The following is a 26,956-nucleotide window of genomic DNA, read 5'->3' on the forward strand; positions in this document are numbered from 1 at the left end:
TCTCTTATTGAGGAGCATGGGCTCTATCTAGGTGCACGGGCTTCAGCAGTTGTGGCTCATGAGCTCTAGAGCGCACAGGCTCAGTAGTTGTGGCGCACAGGCTTAGTTGCTCTGCAAGCATGTGGGATCTTCCTGGGCCAGGGCTCGAACCCGTGTCCCCTGCATTGGCAGGCAGATTCTTAACTACTGCACCACCAGGGAACTCCTTCATTTTTTGCATATGGATGGATGTCCAATAGTTCCAACACCGTTTGTTGAAAAGACTATCTCTATTGAATTGTCTTTGCACCTTTGTCAAAAATCAATTGACCATGTTTGTGTTGGTCTATTTCTGGATTCTCTGTTCTGTTCCATTGATCTATTTGTCTATCCTTTGCCAATACTACATTTGTCTTCTTGATGACTGTATCTTTATAGCAGATTTTGAAATTAGATTGTGAAGTCCTTCTAGCTTTGTTCTTATTTTTCAAAATTGTTTTGGTTAAACTAGTTCCTTTGCCTTTCTATAAAAATTTAGAGTCAGCTTGTCAGTATCTACAAAAAAAATCATGCTGGGATCCTGATTGATATCAAATTGAATCTATAGATTAATTTGGGGAGAGTTGACATTTTGAGAATATTGTGCCTTCCAGTCCATGAACACAATATATCTCTCCATTTATTTAGGTCTTCTTTGATTTCTTTCATCAGTATTGTAGTTTTTAGCATACAGATCTGCAAATATTTTGTTAGATTTATACCTAAATATTTCATATTTTTGTGCAATTGTAAATGTTACTTTAAAAATGTCAATTTCCGATATTCTAGTATTTAGAAATTTGATAAGCTCCATGTAGCTTGAGCTGCTGTCAGGGCAAAGTGGCAGGAGAAAAGAGAGAACAGAATAACCTGTTTTCCCCCCATACTCTTCAGACCACTGGGGCCCTTTTCCTAGATACTGTGGCCAGAAAGATGGTGTATTTCTTGGGGTTTTAACTGCTGTTGTTACTGCCATGAAGTTCTGCAGCTGGGGCTGCCTTCAAGGCAGGGCTGGGAAAGAAAAGAGAGGGAGAGTAAAAGGAAAAAGAAGGGGAGGGCTTCCCTCCACACCAACACCTCTCAGCAGTCCCTCTTCCTGGTGCTCTGCTAGAAGGACAGGGTTTCTTTTGAAGTTTTTGCTGCCCTCTCTCCTCTTGCTATTGTTTATTCTTAATAGTCTTCAGGTAGTTTTATTTTGTGTGTTTTGTCCAGAGTTTTTGTTGTAATCAGTGTGTGATTGAGACTATAGTGGGTTTACTCCACCTTGGCCAGCACCAGAAGTCCCCATCATTCTTTTTATTTTTTAAAAAATTTATTTTATTTATTTATTTTTGTCTGCGTTGGGTCTTCTTTGCCACGCGCGGGCTTTCTCCAGTTGTGGTGAGCGGGGGCTACTCTTGGTTACGGTGCACAGGCCTCCCATTGCGGTGGCCTCTCTCCTTGCGGAGCACGGGCTCTAGGCGTGCGGGCTTCAGTAGTTGTGGCACACGGGCTCAGTCGCTCCACGGCATGTGGGATCTTCCCGCAGCAGGGTTCAAACCCGTGTCCCCTGCGTTGGCAGGCGGACTCCTAACCACTGCGCCACCAGGGAAGCCCTCCCATCATTCTTTTTAAAAAGTAAAATGTTAATATTCCACTTTGTTACTGCGCCACCAGGGAAGCCCTCCCATCATTCTTTTTAAAAAGTAAAATGTTAATATTCCACTTTGTTAAATTTTGAGGTAGCTCGACCATGATGTTAGTTTAAACTAAGCTATCTCCAGATTTTCCTCATCTCTCTCTATACTGATAAGTCACATCACTTTAGTTTCTGCTACTTTATCTTTTTCTCCCTCCACCCTTTTCCACTCTTTCTTTATTGTACATCAAACCAACTTTTCTCCAAACTTTGAAAAAGGAGTTTATTTACATGTAACTACAGCCTATGGTTTAGTTCTTCTGTGAACCTTATAATTATGATAATTAACATATTTTTTCAGAGCTCAGTGAACCATGTTAACTAAGTGCTCTGACACTTTAATAAGCATTATTAAATACGAATTAATGTAAAAAGGAACCTCTCACATACTCTTCTGTATTTATAGCTCTAAAATCACTGGCCTTAGATGATTATCAGCATTTATGTGAGAAAACCATCTTTCTATAGAAACAGAAGGGTTTTCTTGTTTTGTTTTGTTTTTGCGGTACGCAGGCCTCTCACTGTTGTGGCCTCCCCCGTTGCGGAGCACAGGCTCCAGACGCGCAGACTCAGCGGCCATGGCTCACGGGCCTAAGCCACTCTGCGGCATGTGGGATCTTCCCGGACTGGGGCACGAACCCGTGTCCCCTGCATCGGCAGGCAGACTCTCAACCACTGCAGCACCAGGGAAGCCCTAGATACAGAAGTTTTGAGAACATAGTTTATTGAGTACTGCAGTCCTTGTTACTGTGGAGCTAATGTTTGAAACCACCATAATTCTTTGGAACATGAGAATTGATATGTTTAGGAAGGCAGACTGTTGGTCAAAGACCTAAATATAAATGTGTTGTGCTCATAACTGGATGATCATTGAAACTGTTGTGGTCAGAAATAGTTCAGTATAGATTATCCCACTTATTTCTCCAAGAATGCCGTGTGTAAGATTCTTTAGAGAGATACAGTTATCATTTTATGGCTTTCTCTGTCATTTTGCTCTACATTTAAAGTAGAGGGTTAAATCTGCTATTATATTTAATTAACTTTTATCCTATCATTCATTAATAAAAATGGAGCTTTTTAAGGCTCTTGTTATACTTTACTTTCAGGATTCTGAAACATGGATGATCCTGGACTAATACAACCTATCTCATCTACCTCTTATTCTGTCTGCTAAAATGTCTAGTCTCTGCTTTTTCCCTGCCCCTTCCTCTCCCTTCACCCCCAGCATTGTTTTATTGTTCAGTATTGTATCTGACCAGATAATCAGGCCAACTATTTCATATAAGATGTTTAAAAATAAATCTCCCAAATTAATTCCATTTAATGTGCAACTGTGTTCCTAAACATTCAGTGAGCACTTAACCACATACCAGGTATTGTGTGGATATATTGCCTGATCATCACAGCAACCCTCTGAGGTGGATACTATTTTGTAGATGAGGCTTTTGAGCCACAAAGAGGTTAAATAATTTGCCCAAGGAACTCAGCCAGTAAGCGTCAGGACCAGGATTTGAAACACAGGCTGTCTTACTCAGAAGACTACACTTTTTTTTTTCTTAACATCTTTATTGGAGTATAATTGCTTTACAATGGTGTGTTAGTTTCTGTGAAGCCTACACTTTTAATGACACTGTGCTACATGGTGGACTTTGTAAGGAATTTCACATTACCAAAACACTTTATCTGCTAAAGAAATCTGTTTCCTACCTTGTAATGAGATTCTTGTCTTTCAGAAACACGGTAGTATTTTGATAAAAGATTCACTAACATCCCTTTAAAATGTCAGCTTTATACATTTGACTATGGTCAGTTTTCTGTTTTACATCAGAAACAGAATGCATCATTATTAAGAGCTACACCACCCTATTTACTGAAAACACATCAAGTGTAAAGAACTGTCTGTCTTTGCCAGAAAAAGAAAAGTATATAGTAAAAATCTGTGTAGGTTATAAGGTGTGAGTAGAAGTTAAGAAATTTAAAACAACCAGTGAAGGCCAAAAATATAAAAATCAAAACTGGGGATCACCTCAAAAAAAACAAAAAAAAAAACCCCAAATTACCTGAAGGTTTGATTCTTAGAATGCTTTGTTCTTTGTACATGTTAATCTGAAGAAGAAGTTCCAACAAATCTGTTCAAAGGGTAAATTGATTCTATTATATTAAATTTAACGTATGTGTCTGTGTCATAGAAAGGCTACATACTATACTGATGGAACTTACTGGAAGGATTCCTATATGAATATCTAGGGAAAGAATTAAGCCCATAATGATTTGCTGAACACTCTGTTAGTGGCACGAGAAATATATGTCTGATGAGCAATATCCAATGATGATACTGGGTTTATATACTCTGCAGTGGGGAATGTGATGTGGAACATGTCTCAGCTAATGAATTACCAACCAGTGCCCTGAGTAAAACAGACACAACGATAACAACCTGAAAGTTCTTTTGAGAATGAGTAACACACGTCCACAACGTAATGTATTTTAATTAAATAGCTTGGTTTTTAAAAAATTTTTATTTTATTGAAGTATAGTTGATTTACAATGTGATGTTAATTTCTGCTGTGCGGCAGAGTGATTCAGTTATACATATATATACATTCTTTTTCATATTCTTTTCCATTATAGTTTATTATAGGATATTGAATATAGTTCCCTGTGCTATACAGGAGGACCTTGTTGTTTATCCATTCTATATATAGTAGTTTGCATCTGCTAATCCCAAACTCCCAATCCATCCCCTGCCCACCCCCCTCCTCCTTGGCAACCACAAGTCTGTTCTCTATGTCTGTGAGTCTGTTTCTGTTTCGTAGATAAGTTCATTTGTGTCATATTTTAGATTCCACATGTAAGTGATATCATATGGTATTTGTCTTTCTCTTTCTGACTCACTTCACTTAGTATGATATCTCTAGGTCATCCATGTTGCTACAAATGGCATTATTTCATTCTTTTTTATGGCTGAGTAGTATTCCATTGTATATATACACTACATCTTCTTTATCCATTCATCTGTTGATGGACATGTAGGTTGTTTCCATGTCTTGGCTACTGTAAATAGTAAATAGCTGGGTTTTGAGATCTCAGTTTTTGCTAGGTTGAGTTTCATGTCCTAGAGTAGAAGGAAGGACGGATGTGTTAATAATGAATATCTGGATCCCGTTACTAATCTGTTTATGTACTAATAAGATCATGGGATTATCACTCACTTTGAAAAGTTTTTTTTGTTTTGTTTTGGCTAATGCTTGCAAATAAAACCAATAATGCCTACCATTCATTGTATATAATCCAGTAAATATTTCATGTTTTTATATAAAGTTAAATTCCACTTAAGTATAAGTAGTCAGGTCTTTTATGGAAAGCTTCAATCAACAGCACACTTATTTCAAGCCATATATATATATGTATGTGAACATGTATATATATATACACATATAAAATAATGTTGCTGACATTTTACTTATTTGCCACAATTTTACATAAAATTAGGTGTTAACGCCTTCAAAATGGGAACGTCAGGAAATTATGTACTTGTATCAGTGAATGCTCAAAAAATGTTGGAACTCTTTCTTTAATTTACCTCCAGCGTATGCAGCACACTTAGATGAGAATCATCAGTGGCAGCAGAATTTTCCTTGAAAGTAGTTTAGGTTTAGAGAAATATACAACTTATTCAATGCCAATCTGTTTGACAAGATAGGTGACCTGTTTATTCAATATTATTTTAGATCAAAAGCTGGTGATACTAGAAAGTATGACAGTTTTATTGTGATTCATAAACTTGACTCTGAATGCTGTACCAAGAGTTACAAAATTATTTAGATAAAGAAAGCATTGTTAGGATAAGGTATAGAAGGATCTTATACTCATTTAAATTTAAAAATTCTGATATAGTTATACCTTATGAAGGGAAATAATTTTGGCCACCCTTTGAAAGTTGTAATTAGGCTTGACATTTAGTTTCAGAACTATGGACACCACAAAATTAATTATCTTTAAAAATTATTATGCAACTGTTCACAAATAATAGTATGACTAACACCCTTTAATAAGGTGTTAACCCACCTTTGTACCTAAGCTTGCTTTAGCATAACCTTTCACCTAATTTAGCATGTACATCTGTTACCTGTTAAGTCTGGATTTATAAAGAAGCATGTGCATAATTATCTTAAAACGTACAACTAAAAGATTGTATTTTATTTCCATTTAAAAAAATCTTTTTGCTTAGGAAGTAATTAATTGCATAACTTTTGAGATGAAGTGCCACATAAAAAAAATACAGAAGTGAAGGCCATTTTTTTGCCTTCAACATCAATTTGTTGAGTATCTACTCAATTTATGGCCTTATATTGATTGTTATCTGTTCATAGATATACAATATAACCCCTGCCTTCAAGAATTCACAGCTGATGGAAAATGAATAAATTAACAGTCAGTGACAGCAGGGGTTGGCAAACTTTTTCTGTAAAGGGCCAGATAGTAAATATTTTAGGCTTTGTGGGCCATATGGTTTCTGTTGCAGTTACTCAACTCTGCTGTCATAGCATGAAAGCAACCACAGACAGTCCATGAACAAATGAGCATGGCTGTGTTCCAGTGCAAATTTTATTTACAGAGCTAGGCATGAGCCTTTGTCCTGCAGTTTGCTGCTGTTTGAATTATGGTATAGTCATATAAAATCTATGGTAGACACGTACTACTATGCTGTGTGTACATGACTAGAGGAGGACACAGAAAATCTCAAGGAGGAAGGGACTTATGAGCTGAGTCTTGAAAGACAAGGTGTTATCCAGGAGAAGCAGCATGGAAGGCCCATGGATTCATTAACTCCTGCAGAGTCTAAGCAAAGGCAGAGACAGGAGCCCATTTTGTTAAATACTTAGTGGGTACCTTATGAAAAGATAATCATTCAAATCCTTTCCCATAGCATCTTTCTAAATAGTGTTGAAAATTGTAGTTACCAAAATTCTATGACTGACTTCACATGTGTAGTTTCTTTACATCTATAAATATGAAGAATTGGTTTTGTATGTTAAAACAGAAGCATATCAAAAATTGCCTTGTCTTTAGAGAAAGTCAATTGTTTTACTTCGTTTATTTATTTTACATTCTTGAGGGCACGCTGAGCTATTCTCCCAGCACACAAAGACCTACTTGAAAAGTAATGAGTTCTGCCATCTCAGTATTGGTCATCAGGGTACTGCATTTTGAGTTTATTAACTTTTCATTGAAATTGCATACAAAAAAGTATATGTCATACACACAAGAAAGTACCCATATTGGCAGTATATAGCTCAATGATTTTTCACAAACTGAACACCCTCCTTTTACCATGAGGCTACATTTTAATTGTCCAACACTACTGATCAAAATTCTTAGACTGCTTCTCTCATAAACTTAATTATTTTTCATCTCTGAGCTTTCAGTAAGTTCTCTGGCTTAAAATCCTTACTGCTAACAATAATTTTGCTTGCATGAAGGGCAGGGTGGGCTCATTCTGTCTGCCCGCCTTTTCCTCCTAGGCCTGTCTAGCGTTCCGTTCTCTTTAATGGATCACTGCAGCGTAGGCTTCTGATTTCCAGGAAATACCTTTTATTCCAAAATCATCCATTTCTTCCCCGGAAAGTCTCTCTTTACCTCCAGCAGTGCTTCCAAACTGAAGGTAGCAACTCTGGATCTTGAAATAAATTTAGTAAGTTGGACTTGTGACTGGCATTTAAGAAGAGCACAAAGGAGGGACAAGACAGATGAAGAAATAGAATAGTGCATTGTAACCATTGTAAGGATAAGTATTATTTTTTGCAAATTTTTATTTAGTTTTTCATCTATGTGTATGTTTACTAGATCATGATGTAAAATTTATTTTTTACTAGGGATCATGTCCTTAAAAGTTTAAAAAACATTGTCGTAAGTCTCACGTCAGCAATTTCAAAAACTGCTTAACATTAGCACCATTAACATTAACTGCTGATACTCGTAGAACTTGTTTAAATTAATAAAATGGAAACTGGGGGGCTGGAGGAAGTTTTTTTCTGCCTGTCTCTTGGAGGAGCACTCTGTCTCATTTTAAGATGCCAATGTAACTCAAACAGAGATGTTACAAGAAAAAACATTGCAGACAGATATCCCTCATGAATGTAGATGGCACAGTGCTTTACCAAATATTAGCAAATTGAATACAGCAATATATAGACAGGATAATACATTTTGACCAATTGGAGTCTATCCTAGGAATGCAAATCAGGGGTTGGATTAATATCCAAAAACCATTTTAATTTATTATCTTAATCTAATAAAGTAGAAAAACCATTTGATCATCCTTAACAGGTACAGAAAAGCATAAACATTTGACAGAGTTAAACTCCTAATTCTCAGCAAACTAGGAAAGAACTTCCTTACTGAGAAAGGGTATATTTGAAAAACCTACAGGTAAGATGCCTAACACTGGGAACAAAACATGGCTGTCTCCTCTCAACCACTTGTACTTAACATTGTACTTGGAGTCTTGGCCAGACGCTAGTCTGAAGTAAGGCCAGAAAAAGAAAGAGAAGGCGTAAAGATTGGCAAGAAGTAAAACTATCTGTTTGCAGATGACATGATCACCTATGTAAAAATGGTTAAAAATTTAAAGCCTCACAATATCAAATGTTGACAATGGAATGGAGCAACTAGTACTCTCAGACATTGCTGTTGGGTTTGTAAAATGGTACAGCCACTTCGGAAAACAGTTTGACAGGTTTTTTTTATAACGTTAAACATACATACACCTGTCAGTTCTGATCCTAGGTATTTACCCAAGGGAAAAGAAAATGTGTATCCACAGAAAGACTTGTACCTGAATGCTCATAGCAGCTTTATTTATAATGGACCAAAATTGGAAATTACCTAAATGTCTATCAACAGCTGAATGGATAAACAAGTTGTGATATGTCCATACAATGGAACACTACTCAACAAAAAAGAGGAACCAAACTACATGCAAAGCTTAGATAAATCTCAAAATGTTATGCTGAACAAAAGAATCCTTATGCAAAAGAGGATATATTGCATAATTCCATTTATATGAAATCCTAGATCAGGGAAAACTCTGGGGACAAAAAGCTCTTCAGTGCCTGCTTGGGACCAAGAGTGACATATTGACTCCAGGGATGCACAAGAGAACTTTTCTGATATTTTAAAGTACTGTTCCATATCTTGACCTTGGTGGTAGTTACTAGAGTTTTTACATTTGTGAGTTATACCTCAATAAAGTTGATTTAAAAAAAAAGAGAGATTTAGACATTTTAAAACAAGTAAATGAAATCATTATTAGGGAAAAAACTCTTAAGATTAAAAAATTACTTTGGGAAGATGAAAAGTTTTAGAGATGGATGATGGTTGTAGAATGATGTGAGTGTACTTAAAGCCACAGAATTGTATGCTTAAAAATGGTTAAAATGGTAAGTAAATTTTATGTAATGTGTATTTTACCACATTTTTTAAAAGTTAAAAAAAGGTGTGTAAACAAACAAAAAATCTTTCAAGAATTAGAAAAATACATGTTTTTATTATCTTAAGATGGTATGTGCTTTGTGCTGCTCAAAAATGACTTTTAAAGAATTAAGGCAGGCTCTAAAATATTGCAACAGACTTACGTAATTTCTTTGGTCAAAGATTAAAATGCTTAATCTAATTATAAGCAAGAAATGTGTTTAGTATGTTAGCCTGTATTTATGAAACACAGCAAAGATCAGGATTCTGGCCTTGAAGTGTTTATGTTTTGAGTGTCAAATATGTGAGTATAATAAACTAGCAGTATTACTTAGCCAGGTGTCATTTACTGTAATTCAGAGTATCCCGACAATCATCTTTCTAGAACAGTCATCTTTCTAGAACAATCATCTTTCTAGAAGGAAATGTCTCTTTTAAATTGCTCTGCCCTTTTGGTTTCTAATTAGTGATTGTCCCCTGAGATTTTTTAAAGCTAAAAGTGTTTTATACTCAGTTTGCCCTTTATTTGCAATTTTTATATCAACCTAAGTGTAAAACTAGTTAAATTTGATTGTAATTATTTTCACTGTTACTGTTCTTCATTTGCCTATTTTCATCAAAATAAACCTTACTGTAGTTTCTGGTGAGATTGGTGTGAATTTCTCTAGCCCGAAAGGAAGATCTGGGGATGCTATCTATCCCTTGGGAATATGACTGCTTTCTTGGTGATTTGCTTCCACTTCCTAGGTTTTGGGAATAATAGGGAGTTAAAAGCTCAGCATGCCAAAAGCAGAGGACCCTTGGGAATTTTTTCATCATGAACTTTAAGTTAAGGGAGTTTATGATTGGCTAGATTATAATACAGGAAGTGAATGTCTTTGCAGTATTTTAGAGCTGAGTCAGGAACTGATATTTGCAGTATGTAGAGCTTGAAATACAAAAGAATGGAAGCTTCTACATGAACATGTTTTGAGGGGGAAAACACATTTTCTCTTTACGGTTCATTCTGCTCTAGGGAAACACCACCAAGCGAGTCAAACACAGAATGTGATTGCGTCAGACAAAGCAGAAATACCGGTTGCCCATGAACATGAGCACAGCCATGACCACACACAGCTCCATGCCTACATCGGTGTTTCTCTCGTACTGGGCTTTGTTTTCATGTTGCTGGTGGACCAGATTGGCAGCTCCCATGTGCATTCTACTGATGGTAAGTAGCTCCAAGGTTTTCTGGGCAGTGCGAGACATTTGCATTTTAGGTGATCACAAATGATTGAATAATTCAGTATGTATCAGTGGCCTTATTTAGTGCTAAAACTTTCTCAGGTTCTGGTGAACGTTTCATTCATTTGAGAAAGCTAGTGGGTTGCGACATGTGGCACAAGGGAGTGTTTATTATATTATTACCCTGGTTATTTTAAAGCTCATTTGATGGAGGTCTAGGGCAGAAGTTCTTAACCCTTTTTGTGCCATGGAGCCTTTCAGCAGTCTAAAGCCTGTGGCCTTTAGATCAAATCAAAATTCCACTGAGATGCCATTTCTCACCTGTCAGATAGGCAAAAATTCAAAACCTTGGCAGTATACTCTGTTGGCAAAGCTGTGAAGAAACAGGCACTCTCATCTATTGCTGTGGGTGTGCGTAATGGTACAGCCCCTGTAGTGGAGAATTTACCCTTCAACCCCAAAATCGCACTTCTAGGAATCTGTTCTGATGAATCGGCTCCAATATGAAGATACATACGCACAAGACTAATCGGCGCAGCATTGTTTATCATTGTAAAAACACTTCAACGTCCAGTCATGCAGACTGGTTGAGTGTAGTGTGGTGTGTCCATGTAATGGAGTTCTATGTAGCCATGAAATAGAATAAGGAATCCGATCTCTGTGAACCAATATGGAGAGATTTCCAGTAAATACTGTTAAGTGGGAAAAAAAAAGCAAAAATAAATTATTATACATCATATATTATGTTTTAAGGGGAAACAAGTATACGTGTATATATTTGCTTATCTTTACAAAAAGGAAACATATGAAGGATCAGCTAGAAAACAAAGTTGATTACTTGTAGGAGTGAGGGCATGGGTGGGATAAGGTAGAAGGGTTTTGGGAGGGCATGACACTTCCCCGGGCATGCCTTTTTGATATAGTTTTGACTTTGGGAAATATGTTAATATTTTCCATATTCAAAATATAAAATGAAATCAACAAAGGATGGGGGAGCTAACTGAAACAGATGAACTATACTTCAAATGAATAACACAGTTACACTGAAGGGGATGTAGAAAAAACTAATTCAAGTAACTTATGAAAGTAGTATTTGACTATATACCTTTAGTGGTGAGTAGAGTTGGGGAAGAAGCGTAAACAGTACTGAACTCTTTTTAATAGGCTTTGCTTTTTGTAATGGTGTGGGCAAAACAGTTCTGAAACTAGTTTAGATATGTTACAAGATTGAGCAAATGAGTAAATGTGTTGCTGTTGGTGGAACCAGAGTCCTCACTGAGGAAGAAGGGACATGCAAATAGGGAATGAGGGAAAGCAAGAAAGAACCCCTACAGGGATGGGTTGGAATCGGAGCTATTGGAATCATGATTTCTAAAACTTGTATGTGTATGTGTACATATACATGTGTGTCTATGTATACATGTATGTATGTGTTAGTTCTGTGTGCAGAGAGGGCCTAGAAGTAAAGACATCCCACTAGCAATGAGCATATCAGGGCTCTTCAGAGAAATGGCTGATTCTAGGACAGGACAGGGTAAGGATAAAATGAGCTTGGAGCATCTAGTGCTCAAAGAAGATGGAAACATGTCACAGGATATAGGAACCAGCTTGAAGGGGCTTCTCTTGGCCAGATCTCAGACAGTTTCTGCACCAAGATAATTAAGAACAGCAATAAAGCGTAAATCATTGAAAAAATGGGAATCAATGGGCACATCCACATGGGAGAAAGATAAAAGGAGAAGGGAGGGCATTTGGTTCCAGCAGAAGCTAAATGCCAGTTGGTAAATGTGCAAGCAGTTGGAGTTGGACAATCATCTTTGCAACCTTCATAGTAAAAATTGGCTCAGGCCAGAATCATCAATGAATGTTAAATCTAGGGGGTATATTTTGATTTGCTTATTAGTTACAAGGGGAAAAAAAGTAACTAAATGAAGAAATCGGACAATACCTTGATCAGATGATCAAAATTAATGTCACTGGTATTCTGCTTTCAGTGTGGGCAGAATGTCCTACCAGACCAGCCTCTGTACAGATAACTGTAAACTTTGGACAGAATTTTGAAAACCACTATCTGAAGACATTGGAGAGTGAGTGACCTAAATGAGGCAAATTCTGGAAGGGAGTCTACACTTGGAATCTATTTTTACTACTTTTAGTTCCTATTTTTACTGCTTTTAGCAGTCAGTGCCTATGGGGTAACTAACTGATAGAAGACAGTCTTTCTGGCCTAAGGAACTGGAGGACAGAGTTCAAGGTACCCAGCCCCTGGAAAGTGAGGGGAGAATCTTAGAAAGGAGAGAGACAGAGAAACTCAGCCCCAAATTCTATGTGTAAACTGCCCAAGTCTCTGGCTAAGCCCTGAACCATGCTTTCTTGGGCAGACTCTAGACGGCTCAGCTAAATGTAAAAGAACCAAACTGAGATTTAGGCAGCTGCCCAGAAGACAGAGTTTGCAGTTTGAGCCAAATCAAGTTATGTAAAGCAAAGCAAAAAATCAACACTCTTTGGAGGAATATAATAGAATCCATAGTATCCACAAGATAACATTTACAACATCCAATATATAATCCAGAATTCACACCACCAGTGAGCAGCAGATGTACATCCTGTGCCTCTAGATGTGATAGCCTGAGGAGCATCACCTATGTAGTATTCCATCCAAGAATGCGTCATCTAAGGACACATCAGACAAATCCAAAAGGAAGGACCACTCTGTTATAAAACAAGAAAGGCGCAGGGAAGGAAATGTATTCTTCAGAGATATCAATGTCACACAAGTCAAAGGCAGAGAAAATGTCCCAGATTAAAGGAGACTAAAGAGATAAAACTAGGTGCAACATATGATCTTAGGCTGGATCCTTCCTGGAAAAGGAAAAATGCCCTGAAAGACATTCTTGGGCAATTGACAAATTAGAATATGCAAGAGAGAGTAGAAAAAAATATCAATGTTAAATTTACTGAAGTTGATAACTTTACTGTGATTATATAAGAAAATATCCTTTATCATCGGAAATACACACTGAAGTATCTAAGTATAAAGAGTTACAATGTATGCAATTTACTCTTAAATGGTACAGAAAAAAAGATATACACAAATATGTGTATTTGTGTAGTGTAGATAGAGAACAAGAGAGCATAAGCCCAAATGATAAAGCAAATGGGGCAAAATGTTGGACAATTAGTCATTCTGAGAAAAGGGTATATGATTGCTTTTTGAACTATTCTTGCAACTTTTTTTTTTTTAACTAACCAAGTCTTATTTTATGAAATTGATTTTGGAGTAAAAGGTTTTACTTATGTGCTTTATTCCAAACAGCAAATGAGAAGCACCCTCTGTTGGATGGAATCTAACTCCAGCTACATTACATAGTTGTCCATAGTGGCCTTTATGACATTTTTCTTGCAATTCTTGTCAGTTTAAATTTAAAATGCATTTATAGGTGCATTAGTGTCCTGTAGCCCCATACAAAGAATTAAATGTAGTATGTGTTTATTTTTCCTCCTGTTTTGTCTCAGAGGTCACTGTTTTTGCTGGTTTTCATGTATCTGATGACCTCGCTTTACCTATTACCTGCAGGGTTTTATGTATTATTATCAGTAAAAGTTAATTCGTTTATTAAATTTATTCTGAATCAGTCTTTTCCTATAGATTTATAGAAATTGTGTTTTAATTTTAAAACCTCTAATTTTTTTTTAATTAATTAATTTATTTTTGGGTGTGTTGGGTCTTTGTTTCTGTGTGAGGGCTTTCTCTAGTTGCGGCGAGCGGGGGCCACTCTTCATCGCGGTGCGCGAGCCTCTCACTGTCGCGGCCTCTCTTGTTGCGGAGCACAGGCTCCAGACGCGCAGGCTCAGTAGTTGTGGCTCACAGGCCCAGTTGCTCCGCAGCATGTGGGATCTTCCCAGACCAGGGCTCGAACCCGTGTCCCCTACATTAGCAGGCAGATTCTCAACCACTGCGCCACCAGGGAAGCCCCCCTCTAATTTTTTTTAAGATGCTACTTATAATTAGACCACAAGACTGTGTAAAGAAAAGCCAAAACAAGCTTGTCACACAGTGTAACATGATCGTTCTTTCCAGTTTGGGGTGATATTGAAATATCTGTTGTCTCAGAGTGATTAGGGGCTTTAGCTTCCCTTCTTGCAGTGTTTTAATTAGAAGATAAATTTTTTTTTTTTTTTTTTTTTTTGGGGTGCGGGGGCCTCTCACTGTTGTGGCCTCTCCCGTTGCGGAGCACAGGCTCCGGACCCGCAGGTTCATTGGCCATGGCTCATGGGCGCAGCCGCTCCGCGGCACGTGGGATCCTCCCGGACCGGGGCACGAACCCGTGTCCCCTGCATCGGCAGGCGGACTCTCAACCACTGCGCCACCAGGGGAGCCCTAGAAGATAAATTTTGTTAGTAAAAAAGATAAAGATACTTTACTTGTGCATGCTTTTTCCATTGTAAACCATTCCTTCAGTGGGCTAGACCCCTCAAAAGATTAAATTCCTTTCAATTTACTTGACTAATGTCCATCTGTCATTTCACCTGGCATTTTGATGTCCATGCCTTTGAACTTTACATTGTTTGGACATTATTTACTTGTTTATATATTTCTTTCTTTTTTTTTTTTTTTTGCGGTACGCGGACCTCTCACTGTTGTGGCCTCTCCCGTTGCGGAGCACAGGCTCTGGACGCCCAGGCTCAGCGGCCATGGCTCATGGGCCCAAGCCGCTCCGCGGCATGTGGGATCTTTCTGGACCAGGGCACGAACCCGTGTCCCCTGCCTTGGCAGGCAGACTCTCAAGCACTGCGCCACCAGGGAAGCCCTATATATTTCTTATAATACCTGTAATACAGATAAATACTTTTTTTAATCTCCAACAAGGATTTATTAAGCAACTGTTGGGTGACCAGTGCTATGCTACATTCTATAAGACAAATAAAAAAATGGAAAGAAGTATAAAATTTAATTCTGTATAGTTCACAGTCAATTGGGAGGGACATATTTAAGTGAAAACAGTTTTGTATATCTAAGGTGGAATACAGAAGAAACCTTGAAGTAGCATGTAGAGACTGTGCATAGAGCTGTACATTTCTAGGCAAGGGGAGAGTTGTTCTAAGCTGGAATTAATCTTTGATTCTTTCGCAGAGTAAGCGGTCCTAGAATTAAGACTTTGAACAACGTCTTGGTTTTGGATTGATGAGCTGGGCAGTTTAGTACATGCCAAGAATTAGGGGTGAGGAGATTTGGGGAAAGGAGAATGAGACAGTTTTTGTTAGAGGGTGTTACAGAAACTGGTTTAACTGGACTGGACAGTAAGAAATAAGATGATACCAGTTGAGGACTTCCCTGGTGGCACAGTGGTTAAGAATCTGCCTGCCAGGGCTTCCCTGGTGGCGCAGTGGTTGAGAGTCCGCCTGCCGATGCAGGAGACATGGGTTTGTGCCCCGGTCCTGGAAGATCCCACATGTCGCGGAGCGGCTGGGCCCGTGAGTCATGGTCGCTGAGCCTGCGCGTCCGAAGCCTGTGCTCCGCAACGGGAGAGGCCACAACAGTGAGAGGCCCGCGTACCGCAAAAAAAAAAAAAAAAAGAATCTGCCTGCCAGTGCAGGAGACACGGGTTCGAGCCCTGGTCTGGGAAGATCCCACATGCCAAGGAGCAACGAAGCCCATGCGCCACAGCTACTGAGCCTGTGCTCTAGAACCTGCGAGCCACAACTACTGAAACCCGCATGCCTAAAGCCTGTGCTCTGCAACAAAGAGAAGCCACCACAGTGAGAAGCCTGCGCACTGCAATGAAGAGTAGTCCCCGCTCTCTCAACTAGAGAAAGCCCGTGAGCAGCAACAAAGACCCAATGCAGCCAAAAATAAATAAATTTATTTTTAAAAAAAAAGATGATACCAGTTGATAGAGGGCTCAAGACCTACTTAACAGAGCAGTTTGGACTGAATTTGAAAAGCAACAGATTCTTAACTGACCCATCACAAGGGTGGTGATTCAGAAAGATGAATCCGACAAGGATGTGTAAGATGAATTAGGTTAGGGAGAAATGAGAATAAGGGGAGACAACCAGATGGGAGCCTACTGCTAATTTAGGTTTGAGGTGATGAAAATTTAGGTTAGGATGGTGGCAACAAAATGGAGAAAGGCAAATGTGAACGACATTTTGATGTTAGAATACAGATAAAGTTGCAGGAGGCTGGGGAGGGGGAGGGGGTAGGCAATGACAATCAGATTGGTCTAGAGAGGTGGTCAGACGCCACAGAGCACTTTCCTTGGAGAAGTGAAGCGTTAAGAGGTGTGAGGCTGTTTGGGGTGACGTCTTTTTTTCTTTTTCTTTTTTTTTTGCGGTACGCGGACCTCTCACTGTTGTGGCCTCTTCCGTCGCGGAGCACAGGCTCCGGACGCGCAGGCTCAGCGGCCATGGCTCATGTGCCCAGCCGCTCCGCGGCATGTGGGATCTTCCCGGACCGGGGCACGAACCCGTGTCCCCTGCATCAGCAGGCGGACTCTCTACCACTGCGCCACCAGGGAAGCCCTGGGGTGACATCTTGTCTGTTCAGGGAAGCCTGGGTCAAATGAAGAGTTTCCACCTGCCCACCTCTTCAGGACAGGGGAAACTTCCAAGTGTTTGAAGCAGAAGAAAAAAGACAATAGTGAGGAAAATAATAATCTTCTACTTTAAGAGCTTTCAAAGACTTCTTCCACCTGCAGGTGAATATTCTAATAGTTTCTGTTTCACGTTGCTTCATGGCTGACTTGCTTATTTTTACTTCAGATCCAGAAACAGCAAGGCCTAGCAATTCCAAAATCACCACCACGCTGGGTCTGGTCGTCCATGCTGCAGGTAGGGTCAGATTGCAGTGGAACCCCTTTCTTTTCTGTCACACAGGGACCATCCACATGAAATACTCTAGGGCTGGTCTTTTGGGGAAAGGGTTGCTTAATGAAGGCCTCCAACAGAAGCATGAGCCCTGGAGTACTCAGTGTTGGGGTTGCAATAAGAATGGTTCTGTATTTCCTAATGGATGAAAATAATTTGTGGCACATGAAAAATACATGAAATTCAAATTTCAGTGTCCATAGTAAAGTTGTATTGGAACACAGCCATGGCCACTTGTTTACGTATTATCTGTGGCTGCTTTCACACAATGGTAGAGTTGAGTAGTTGCAAGAGACCAAATGACTCACGAAGGCTAAAATTCTTCCTATCTATCCCTTTAACAAAAAGTTTGCTGACCTCTACTGTAGGATCTCATCTGCATAAGAGCCTGCTCACTTTTGTACTCAGTAGCCCTGGTGCTGGGTATCTACCCAAGTGCCAGGTGAGGCAGAGATAGGCTGTAGAGTGTCGAAGTCTCAGCATTGCTGACAGGGCATGCCTTAGAATCATAACCAAAACTAGTCCCAGTAGTAGGGCTCTGTAAATGACAAAAGCATGTGAAAGGTGACACACTCTTATCTGGACTTTGTAGTAAAACATGCTTTTCTAACAAAAAAATTCATCCATTTCAACCACTATTTACTCATTGCGTATAAGTCATCTATGCCAAGTCGCGGTGTCTTTATTTTGGTTTTTCATCTGCAAGATGCAGAGATGCTTCCTTTGAAATTCTTTGATATTTCTGTTATTACAGTTTGATTGATTAATCAGTAGATTTTTGAGCATCATACTTTTCCAACAACAACAATAACTGACAAATTGAATATTGAATAGCACCTATGCTAAGCTCTTCACATATGTTACCTCATGAAAACCCTAGGAATACATACTTTATTGAACCCATTGTAGAAATGAGAAGGCTAAGGTTCAGAAAGGTTAAGTAACCGTCCCAGAGTCCAGTCCAGCTCTATCTGACTCTAAAGCCCACACAGTCATTCACCAACTATTATAGTTGTTATTTACAGTTATAGTGTTTTATGTTTCACTTTTTCCAAATTCAGCTGACGGTGTTGCTTTGGGAGCAGCAGCTTCTACTTCACAAACTAGTGTCCAGTTAATTGTGTTTGTGGCAATAATGCTACATAAGGTAAGCAAAATTTTGGTGTAAGATTTGGTATTGACTACACTTATAATTAGAATTTCTCTTTGGTCATTATGTTTTTCTGGAATGGAAATTTTTTTAGTTATTTTCGTAATTGCTGTTCGTTTTAGAGAATTGAATAAATCTGTTCAGAGCTGGGTCTTTTGCTACCATTTTCTTAACCTTATACTTGAAGGGGTTTTATTTTTTTATGGTCATATACACAAACTGTTAAGTCCTCTACAGATTTCTACATTTCATAGTAATTTTTGTTCATAAATATTCTTCCTTTCTTTATACTCTTTTCTTAACCATTACACAGACACACATACACGCACACACATACACAAATGGGATATTTTCTAGCTTAGAACATTAATTCCTAAAAGGCAAAGCCCAGACTTACTAGTATGCCTGGTTTTCTTGTATGAGAATTCAGTCAAATGATATGTACTTCATAATGTAGAAGCAATGCAAACTTCCAGAGTAACAAGGGATGGTTTTTCTTTTCCAGGCACCAGCCGCTTTTGGGCTGGTTTCCTTCTTAATGCATGCAGGCCTCGAGCGGAATCGAATCAGAAAGCACTTACTGGTCTTTGCACTGGCAGCACCAGTTCTGTCCATGGTGACATACTTAGGACTAAGTAAGGTAAGTCTGACTCATTCCTAGCTTATCTAGACAAGCATCTAATTCTTTGTGATCTACTAGAAGGTGTAGTCTCTTATATTGAATTTTCCAGTTAGATTACCCCCTCAAACTAAAGATAAAATTCGAATTAAAAACCTGCACAAAGTGTACATCTTAATTCCAAGTCAATCCGCTTCATAAATTTGGAGCATTTTCTTATTCATTTAATTCGAAAACTTCTTCCCCGTCAGTTCCAAAAATACTTGCACAAATATATGATCTTTAAAATAATACAACTTAAACCTTATCAGACATGCTAATTTTATTTGACAGATACATAATAAGTCACAACAGAATGTATTTAATGTTTCAGTAGGCACAGGAAGAGGGAGGGACAAGGTTGCAGCAGCTTTGAGAGCAGTAAGGGATGAGCAGAGATCTCTGTATTCAGCTAAGACTCAGATTCTTCTACTCCCAGCTCTCATATCACTGCATGTTAAGTACCCAGGGCTTCGTCATTGCACTCAATGTAGCTCCCCACCTGAAGTGGCATGTGTCGCTTGTCACCTCAGAGCCCGGGCATTCTGCTCTGTTGCTCCAGTTGGACCTTTCCACGCTTTATAATTTTGTCCACTAGGGCCGCAGTTCTTAGCAGCAGCCTTACCCATTTTACTTAAATATCAATTGGCAGGCAACAGGAGGAAAATCTTAGAACCAAGCCAAGTCAGGGCTAGTTCCTGGAAACCACTTTCCCCCACTGTCTCTGAAGGTCACTGATTCTTCTGAGCATCATTCAATTCGTATTTGATATAGTAAAATTTGTATTGAAAGGAACATATGAGAAATGAGATGGTTAAAGAATGGTTAATTCCTGTTAATCAAGGGTTAGTTGATCTGGATTGCTAACCCCTGATTGTGAGCTTTATCGTCTTTTAGTCACTGAGCAATACATAGTTCCCTTTTAAATATTACCCTATTGGGACTTCCCTGGTGGTCCAGTGAGTAAGACTCCACGCTGGCAAGGCAGGGGGCCCGGGGTCAATCCCTGGTCAGGGGACTAGATCCTGCATGCATGCTGCGACTAAAAGATCTCACATGCTGCAACTAAGACCCAGTGCAGCCTAAATAAATAAATATTACCCTATTTATTACTGCATTGATCAATATAAGTTTTTAGAACTTTTGAGAGGAAGGTATGATAATTTTGGAGGCATGAAGTTACATATTACATTTATGGCATGTTCTTAAATTTTCAATTAATTGTCTTAGTAGGTCCACTTTTTTCATTAAAAAAATTGAAATGAGGGCTTCCCTGGTGGCACAGTAGTTGAGAGTCCGCCTGCCGATGCAGGGGACACAGGTTCGTGCCCCGGTCCGGGAAGATCCCACATGCCGCGGAGCGGCTGGGCCCGTGAGCCATGGCCGCTGAGCCTGCGCGTCCGGAGCCTGTGCTCCGCAATGGGAGAGGCCACAACAGTGAGAGGCCTGCGTACAGCAAAAAAAAAAAAAAAAAAAAATTGAAATGAATTGTATAAAGATTAGCTTACGAGATATTTCTAGGCTCTGTGAGGGCAAGTACTGTGTCTCGATTCCCACTGTATCTCAGGCACTGGCCTAGAGCCTGGTGCATATGGCATATTTGCTAATATTAGTAGAATAAATGAATGAATGTATGAACTTTGATATCTGCATTAATGCTGTTGATTCCATCTTAATAATATAGGCCAAACCTGTTCAACCAGACTTGAAGTTTGTTTGAAAAAGTAATCGTGTACATCACCAATAGTCTTAAACCCTTGTTTGGAAGCTTCCCATAAATAACAAGATCGTTCTGATCTCAGGATGTCCCCGGTGCCCCAGATAACACGAGTTATGAATATTGGGTATTTTTTTGTTGGGACTTCTTCCTGCCTCTGGATTTTACTTGACTTAATTTTTCTTCTCTACCTTACTTCACAGAGCAGTAAAGAAGCCCTTTCAGAGGTCAATGCCACTGGAGTGGCCATGCTTTTCTCTGCTGGGACATTTCTTTATGTTGCCACGGTGCATGTCCTCCCTGAGGTAGGCGGAATGGGGCACAGCCACAAACCCGACCCCGCTGGAGGGAGAGGCCTCAGCCGCCTGGAGGTAGCAGCCCTGGTTCTGGGCTGCCTCATCCCGCTCGCTCTGTCAGTAGGACACCAGCACTGACTGTTGAGGGTCCAGCCTCAGGCCATGGCCGTTTTCCATCCAGTGAGAACAGCCAGCACGTGACAGCTGCTCACTTCCTCAGTCTCTTGTCTCGCCTTGCCCATCTCCACCCGTAACCCTAAAGATTCTGGAGGGAGGTGAGATGAAAACCTGGAGCAATGGAAAGCTTTTCGAGTAGAAACAACACACTGCGAAGGATACAGACATTCCATGTGTTGTCTTTTCAAGGGCCCTTGGCATTTTGAGTTTTCTTGTTTCCCTTAACCCTATTCTCAGGGAAGATGGAATTTAGTTTTAAGGAAAAGTGGAGACCTTCATACTCATAATGAAATAATTATGAAAGTACAGTGTTCTGTAATTAAGCTAAATCTCTTTCTTAGTTTCGAGGCTCTGCCACTTTAATCCATTGATTTTTAACATGGTTCTCGCCGTGTAAGTCTGGTGCTTTAGCATCTATGCCGCATCTATGCCACATCTATGCCTTGAATGAAGGTCATAATGCCCACTGTCTTAGATGCTAAAGATAAGTAGTTCATTTGGGGCTAGAGTCAGGAAAAGGACGGCAAGACACATTGAAAGCTGACTTTATACTTGAGAGAGAGATCCACTGAAGAGGGTATGTCTGGAGAGTCTTTTAAACACCTCCTTCTGCACTTGTCTCTTTAAAGAGAGCCTGCCATTCCATCCAATGGAGCAACAGAGGTGGACTAGCTTTTAAAGAGGTAACTAGTGTTTTATAAAGCATTTCTTTTCAAGTTCTCCTTTGTGTAGAGTAGCTGCCTGTACAGCACATTCTTTATAGAGGAGCCAGGTTCTAGTAGGTGGGCTTTCCTTAGGCATAGGCTTTCCTTCAGGAACAGTCAGGTCCCAAAGTATCTTTGGAAATTAAAGGGGATTCAATTATAAGTGAATTCGGATAGTTACTGACATCTTTGTAGTAACCTTTTTAAAAGTAAGATTACCAAAACCTATGTTGTCCTTTTTTTGTCTCTTTAAGTATTTATCTTAGCAGACCAGCAGTCCCTCTGGCAAAATACTTGGTGCCCCTTGGGGACTGCTAGGTCAGTGTCACATAAGCACCTGTAGCAGTGAAGAAAGTCAAGATGTATCATAATGGGAATTGTTTGCCTGTTGATTTAAAGCTTATTAAAATCATGTCTTTTGTCTCTTCATCTTTTCCATGCTTTTCTCCTAACTTTTCCCTCCAGCCCTTCCTCGCTACAATTTGCTGCTTACTGCTGGTGGTGATGTTAATATTTGTGAGTTGAGTTCTCTCATCAGGACAACCACTTCTTGAACTGTGATGATGAAGATAGTCTCGTGTCTGTTCTTTATTCCTTTCAGTGAAGTTACCTTTGTGTCAAATGCAGCTTTATTAAGCCCTTAAAATATCACTTCCTCATATGTGAGATGACACAATCACTAATATTCTGGTAATTTAAACAATTGAGATAGTAAAAGTGTTAAGCAAACTAGGATAATTTTTCCATATTTGCCAAAATCCCTGTAAACCTTATGTTATCAAATAAGTATATGATATATTGTTAATTTATTTTGATTTTCTGTACCATTTCAAACCACGTTACAGAAAGGGGGAACCAAGACTGTTTTCGTCAGGGCATTGGATTTAGGAGTTTGTAAAACATTTTATATGACACATAAGCCAGCATGCCCAGGATATCTTTATTTCCTTCCTAGATTTGTTACTGGGTCAGCAGCTGGGGAAAAAGAACTTGAGAGCCCTCTGCTGGCTGTAGACCAAAGTAGCATAAACAGGATCTGGTTCTGGATAGTGGCTGGCAGCCATTGTGTACGACATTAAAACCAACAGAAGGTACAGTATGAAAGTCTAAGTGACTTTCCTGATAACAGCTCTGACTTAGGAGAGAGTCATAGGGTTTCATCTGGTCCTTCAAAATAACACAGTTGCCTTGATTCTCCCCGGAAATTTACTTAGTTAAGTAAATAGCTCATTTTAGTGTCTGGTTCGGTTTGGATAGTGGCACTTTCTATCATATTGTTGTGTGCAATGATCAGAAGTTTGTTCTGCTGGCCGAAGCCTCTTTCAGCAGTGCCTTGCCATCACACTTAAAAGTTTGGCTACAATATCTTGCTGGGTAGGGCCTTGAACTCTGGCAAGGATCAGACCATCTAACTTCCAAATTTGCCTTCCCCTCTGGACCTCACATTAACAAGCAAACCTTTCACGGCCTATCAGCTCTCAAGAGCTATGGGCTTTCCCAGATTTTAAAGCTGCTGCCTCGGAAGCACTTATTTCCCTCCTGGTCAGCAGGCAGAAATAGCCATACTAATCTTACAGGGCTCAAATGCATCTCCAGGCAGCAAGGAACCGAGCAGCGTGGCAGAGGCCTCCTTCACGGGGGGAAGGACTTGTTCATGGTGGGCAGTGTCCCAGGAGAGGTCACACTGATGGTCACTTATTGGCACATTTCAGTTCCATTTTCCTCTTGTTTAAAACTGCCTCCTTCGATGTGGATGCCTTAATGCTCTCACACATTTGAAAACCTTGGCAATACTTAAGTTGCTGCCATGGTTACAGGTGGGGTTGTCGCTACCAGAGAGATGCAATTGATGATGGAAAGCATGGCCCTTCCTTCCTCATAACCAAAGTTAACCTGAATCGCAGTTTCACTCCCTTTCCTCGGTAGGGACAGACTTTCTTCAGATCTCAAGTGCTCTCTTAAATGGCAAATTAAGTTGAAAAACACTACTGATGCATTCCCATCACTTGTTCGCCAGTGAATTGCTTGTCAGTCCCCATATCCCCAAAGTAGCGATGTTCCAGGTCTGATGGCTTTCCTGTGCATGCTATTGCCAGATTTCATTTTTTAGGCAAAGGTTCTGCACTGGAGTGTAGAGAGTGGAAACAGGACCATCTACAGAGGCTATGTTGTTCTCTCTTCCCTCATCACCTTTTTATTTCCCTATTCAAGACAGCCAAGTCTGTTCCTGTATTTGGAATCATTAGAAAAATGAGAGAGGTGGCTGTTTTGAGTGGTCAGTTCTTTGTAGAAAGGAGAAAATGTAATTGTGGTTTTTACCGGCCTATTTCTAAGTGTCATTGCCTGGTTTTTCTCTTTTCCAAGGATTAGAACTCGGAGGACATGCCAGCCTCTCAGACACATGGTAGCTAGGTACTGAACGTGGGAACTGTATGTATGTCAACAGCACAAGCCCCCAAAGAACGTTCCTGTCTATGGGGCCCCCTTGGGAGACTGAGAATAATGACCGGATTCATCCAAAACTGCTGTAGGGCAAGGCGAGAACTCTCTGTAGGCGTTCCACAGGGGTACCTTCCTTACATTACAAAACTTCTGCTCGATACACAATGGTCCACATAACCCCAAGAGCACTGTTGGAGATGCTATGAAATTAAAACCAGTGATGTAGCTCCTTTGTACCTGAGACATCTAGATTCACCTGAGGAGACCTGAGGGAAATGTATGACTTGCATAAAAGGGCTAGACAACCATTAGGAATTTTCTAGATATGCCCAGCCTAACACAGGGAAGTTGGCTTTGATCTGTTTTCTCATAGCATCTTCTACCAAGTTGGAAGTCTCGTGGGACAACACTGCAGTTCCCCTGGTTCAGTAGCCTGAACGGTGATTTTAAATGTCCCCTTTTCTGGATCCTTTGTAAACATGAAATCATTCCATGGATGGCTGCCTTATAATTTTGTCTCTTTCCACTTTAATTGTGAATGGTTTAAAAAAATGTTTTTGCTGTTTTCTGGTTTATTTTATGATATTAAATTTTTATTAGTGCATACCTTATGTGAGTGGTTCATTACTTATCCTCTCGGCAGTTTTCTTTTTCTGTTTGATGACCAGACTGGACCCACATTCGAACATCAGAAAAGGTAATGAAAAGTTTTGAGGGACAGTGGAAAGATGTGTCTATATGTACGTCCTTTAGGGAAGGAGGGAAGGAAAGGAGGAGGGGAGATTAAGCACTCCATACACCATCTGCCCCAAAAGATAGCAATTTATTGACAGTTTTTTTCCATGGCCATTGTTGTTAGCAAATATTATTTGTGAAGGTAGCCATTTAATCCCAGAAAAGAGAAGCAGGCCAATAGATCCCAGTCACAGTGGGTGCATTTCAAAGGGCACAGTTACTAATATGAGTGTGTAGATGCTATGAACAACTGACTCTGGAAATAGAGATTTCAAAAGAAGTGCAATTTGTGAATTTTATAAGTGTTTTCTCCCTCTGTAGACTTTAGTACTAGATCTCATTTTTTAACTGATATACCGATAAACGCTCTGTATAGCAATGGATCAGTTAAATGTATAGCTTATGTTTATTCATTAGATTTCATTATTACTGGTCTACTTTGTGCTGACTTTCTATATGTGTCACGTGTGCTACAGCTAGTTACAAAGATTGTGCCCAGGGTGTTACATGTTGCCTGAAAACCTTTCCTCATAAATAAGAAAATAGGCCAAAAGGACACGGTATTTATGATTCCTGCCATCTCTTATGGAAGCTTTCAGGTGAAGTGCCTCATCCCTCTTTTGCCTTAAGCAGTGGTTGTGAAATCTTCAGAAGCCAGCATTATTAAGTAACAGCCCTTTCATCCTACTGCCCTGAGATCAAAATGTATATAGATATATGTGTATACATATACATATTTATACATGTGTGTCTATATACAGTTTTAGCCAAAATAGCCAACAATCCTTATTCTGTTTAATTTCTAATTCTTACAAGCTAGAGCTGCATCCTGCAGTGTACTTTTTATGATGTAGGAAATGAGCCTGCTTTGTGTCCCACTCTGGTCGCCCCGTGTCGAGAGCGCCCCTCCTCTAGCTCCCTCACGCCCTCCAGGTCTTGGTCCAGAGTCTCCTTCAATTAGGCCTCCTGTGACCACCGTATTTAAAACTGTAATCTGCTCACCCCCGCCTCAGTGTTCTTTACCCTATTTCTTTCTTTCTTTTTTTTTTTTTTTTGCGGTACGCGGGCCTCTCACTGCTGTGGCCTCTCTTGTTGCGGAGCACAGGCTCCGGATGCGCAGGCTCAGTGTCCATGGCTCACGGGCCCAGCCGCTCCGCAGCAGGTGGGATCCTCGCCACGAACCCGCGTCCCCTGCATTGGCAGGCGGGCTCTCAACCACTGCGCCACCAGGGTAGCGCATACCCTATTTCTTTTTCTGTAGCACTGATCACCTTTTAATCTGCTTTATAATATATGTCTTTGCTTTGTCCCTCTTCCCTGCTGAAATATAAGCTCCGGGGAGCTAGGTTCTTAAAAAATATGCTATTAAATGAATTGGTCTGCCCTGAGGGAGCAATTTTTTCCTGATATGTGCTCTCCCCTCCTTTTCCCCCACCAGCTTCTGCCCTGATTCGTGGCAGAATCAGCTGCTGGCCTTATGTGTAGCTCCGCCTTTGTCTCACACTGAAGCCAGGGCTGCTTGGGAGTTAGCAAAGGGGCGGGGAGTCAGGGCAGGAGACTGAGCATATACGTGGGCAATTAACTGGGTTCAGGTTACTAATCCAGTACTAACTAATGTTAGTAAGGTACTATGTGACTGATTTAGGGATCAGAAAACCTGGTTCTCCTTTCTGGCTTAGCTACTGATTTCTGTTGCAATGATAGCCATTGCCCATTTCTGTAAATTTTGGATAAGGATGTGAGTGAAAGCATGTGTCCCAATCTGGTTGCCTCATTCATAAAGGGATCCTGACAAATTCTAGAGCCGTCAGAGG

The 26,956-nt window shown here is 39.9% G+C and overlaps 1 protein-coding gene across 2 annotated transcripts in view; it reads left to right on the forward strand.

Annotated features, from left to right (window-relative positions):
* The window catches only part of SLC39A9 (solute carrier family 39 member 9), a 49,258-nt gene extending 24,252 nt beyond the window's left edge, over nucleotides 1-25,006 (forward strand). The window contains exons 3-8 of one of the 2 annotated variants that reach the window (XM_029238414.1): nucleotides 10,185-10,379; nucleotides 17,159-17,227; nucleotides 18,325-18,410; nucleotides 18,919-19,053; nucleotides 20,992-21,093; nucleotides 21,891-25,006. In XM_029238414.1, coding sequence (XP_029094247.1) covers nucleotides 10,185-10,379; nucleotides 17,159-17,227; nucleotides 18,325-18,410; nucleotides 18,919-19,053; nucleotides 20,992-21,093; nucleotides 21,891-21,962 — 659 coding nt within the window. In that variant the 3' untranslated portion in view covers nucleotides 21,963-25,006. Of the gene's footprint in view, nucleotides 1-10,184; nucleotides 10,380-17,158; nucleotides 17,228-18,324; nucleotides 18,411-18,918; nucleotides 19,054-20,991; nucleotides 21,585-21,890 lie in introns of those variants that run through there. The other variant, XM_029238412.1, reaches the window with a different exon arrangement.
* Nucleotides 25,007-26,956: the final 1,950 nt, after the last annotated feature.

Source organism: Monodon monoceros, unplaced genomic scaffold (assembly GCF_005190385.1).
Source record: "Monodon monoceros isolate NGI ecotype Baffin Bay Population unplaced genomic scaffold, NGI_Narwhal_1 Super_Scaffold_21, whole genome shotgun sequence".
Lineage (NCBI taxonomy): Eukaryota > Metazoa > Chordata > Mammalia > Artiodactyla > Monodontidae > Monodon > Monodon monoceros.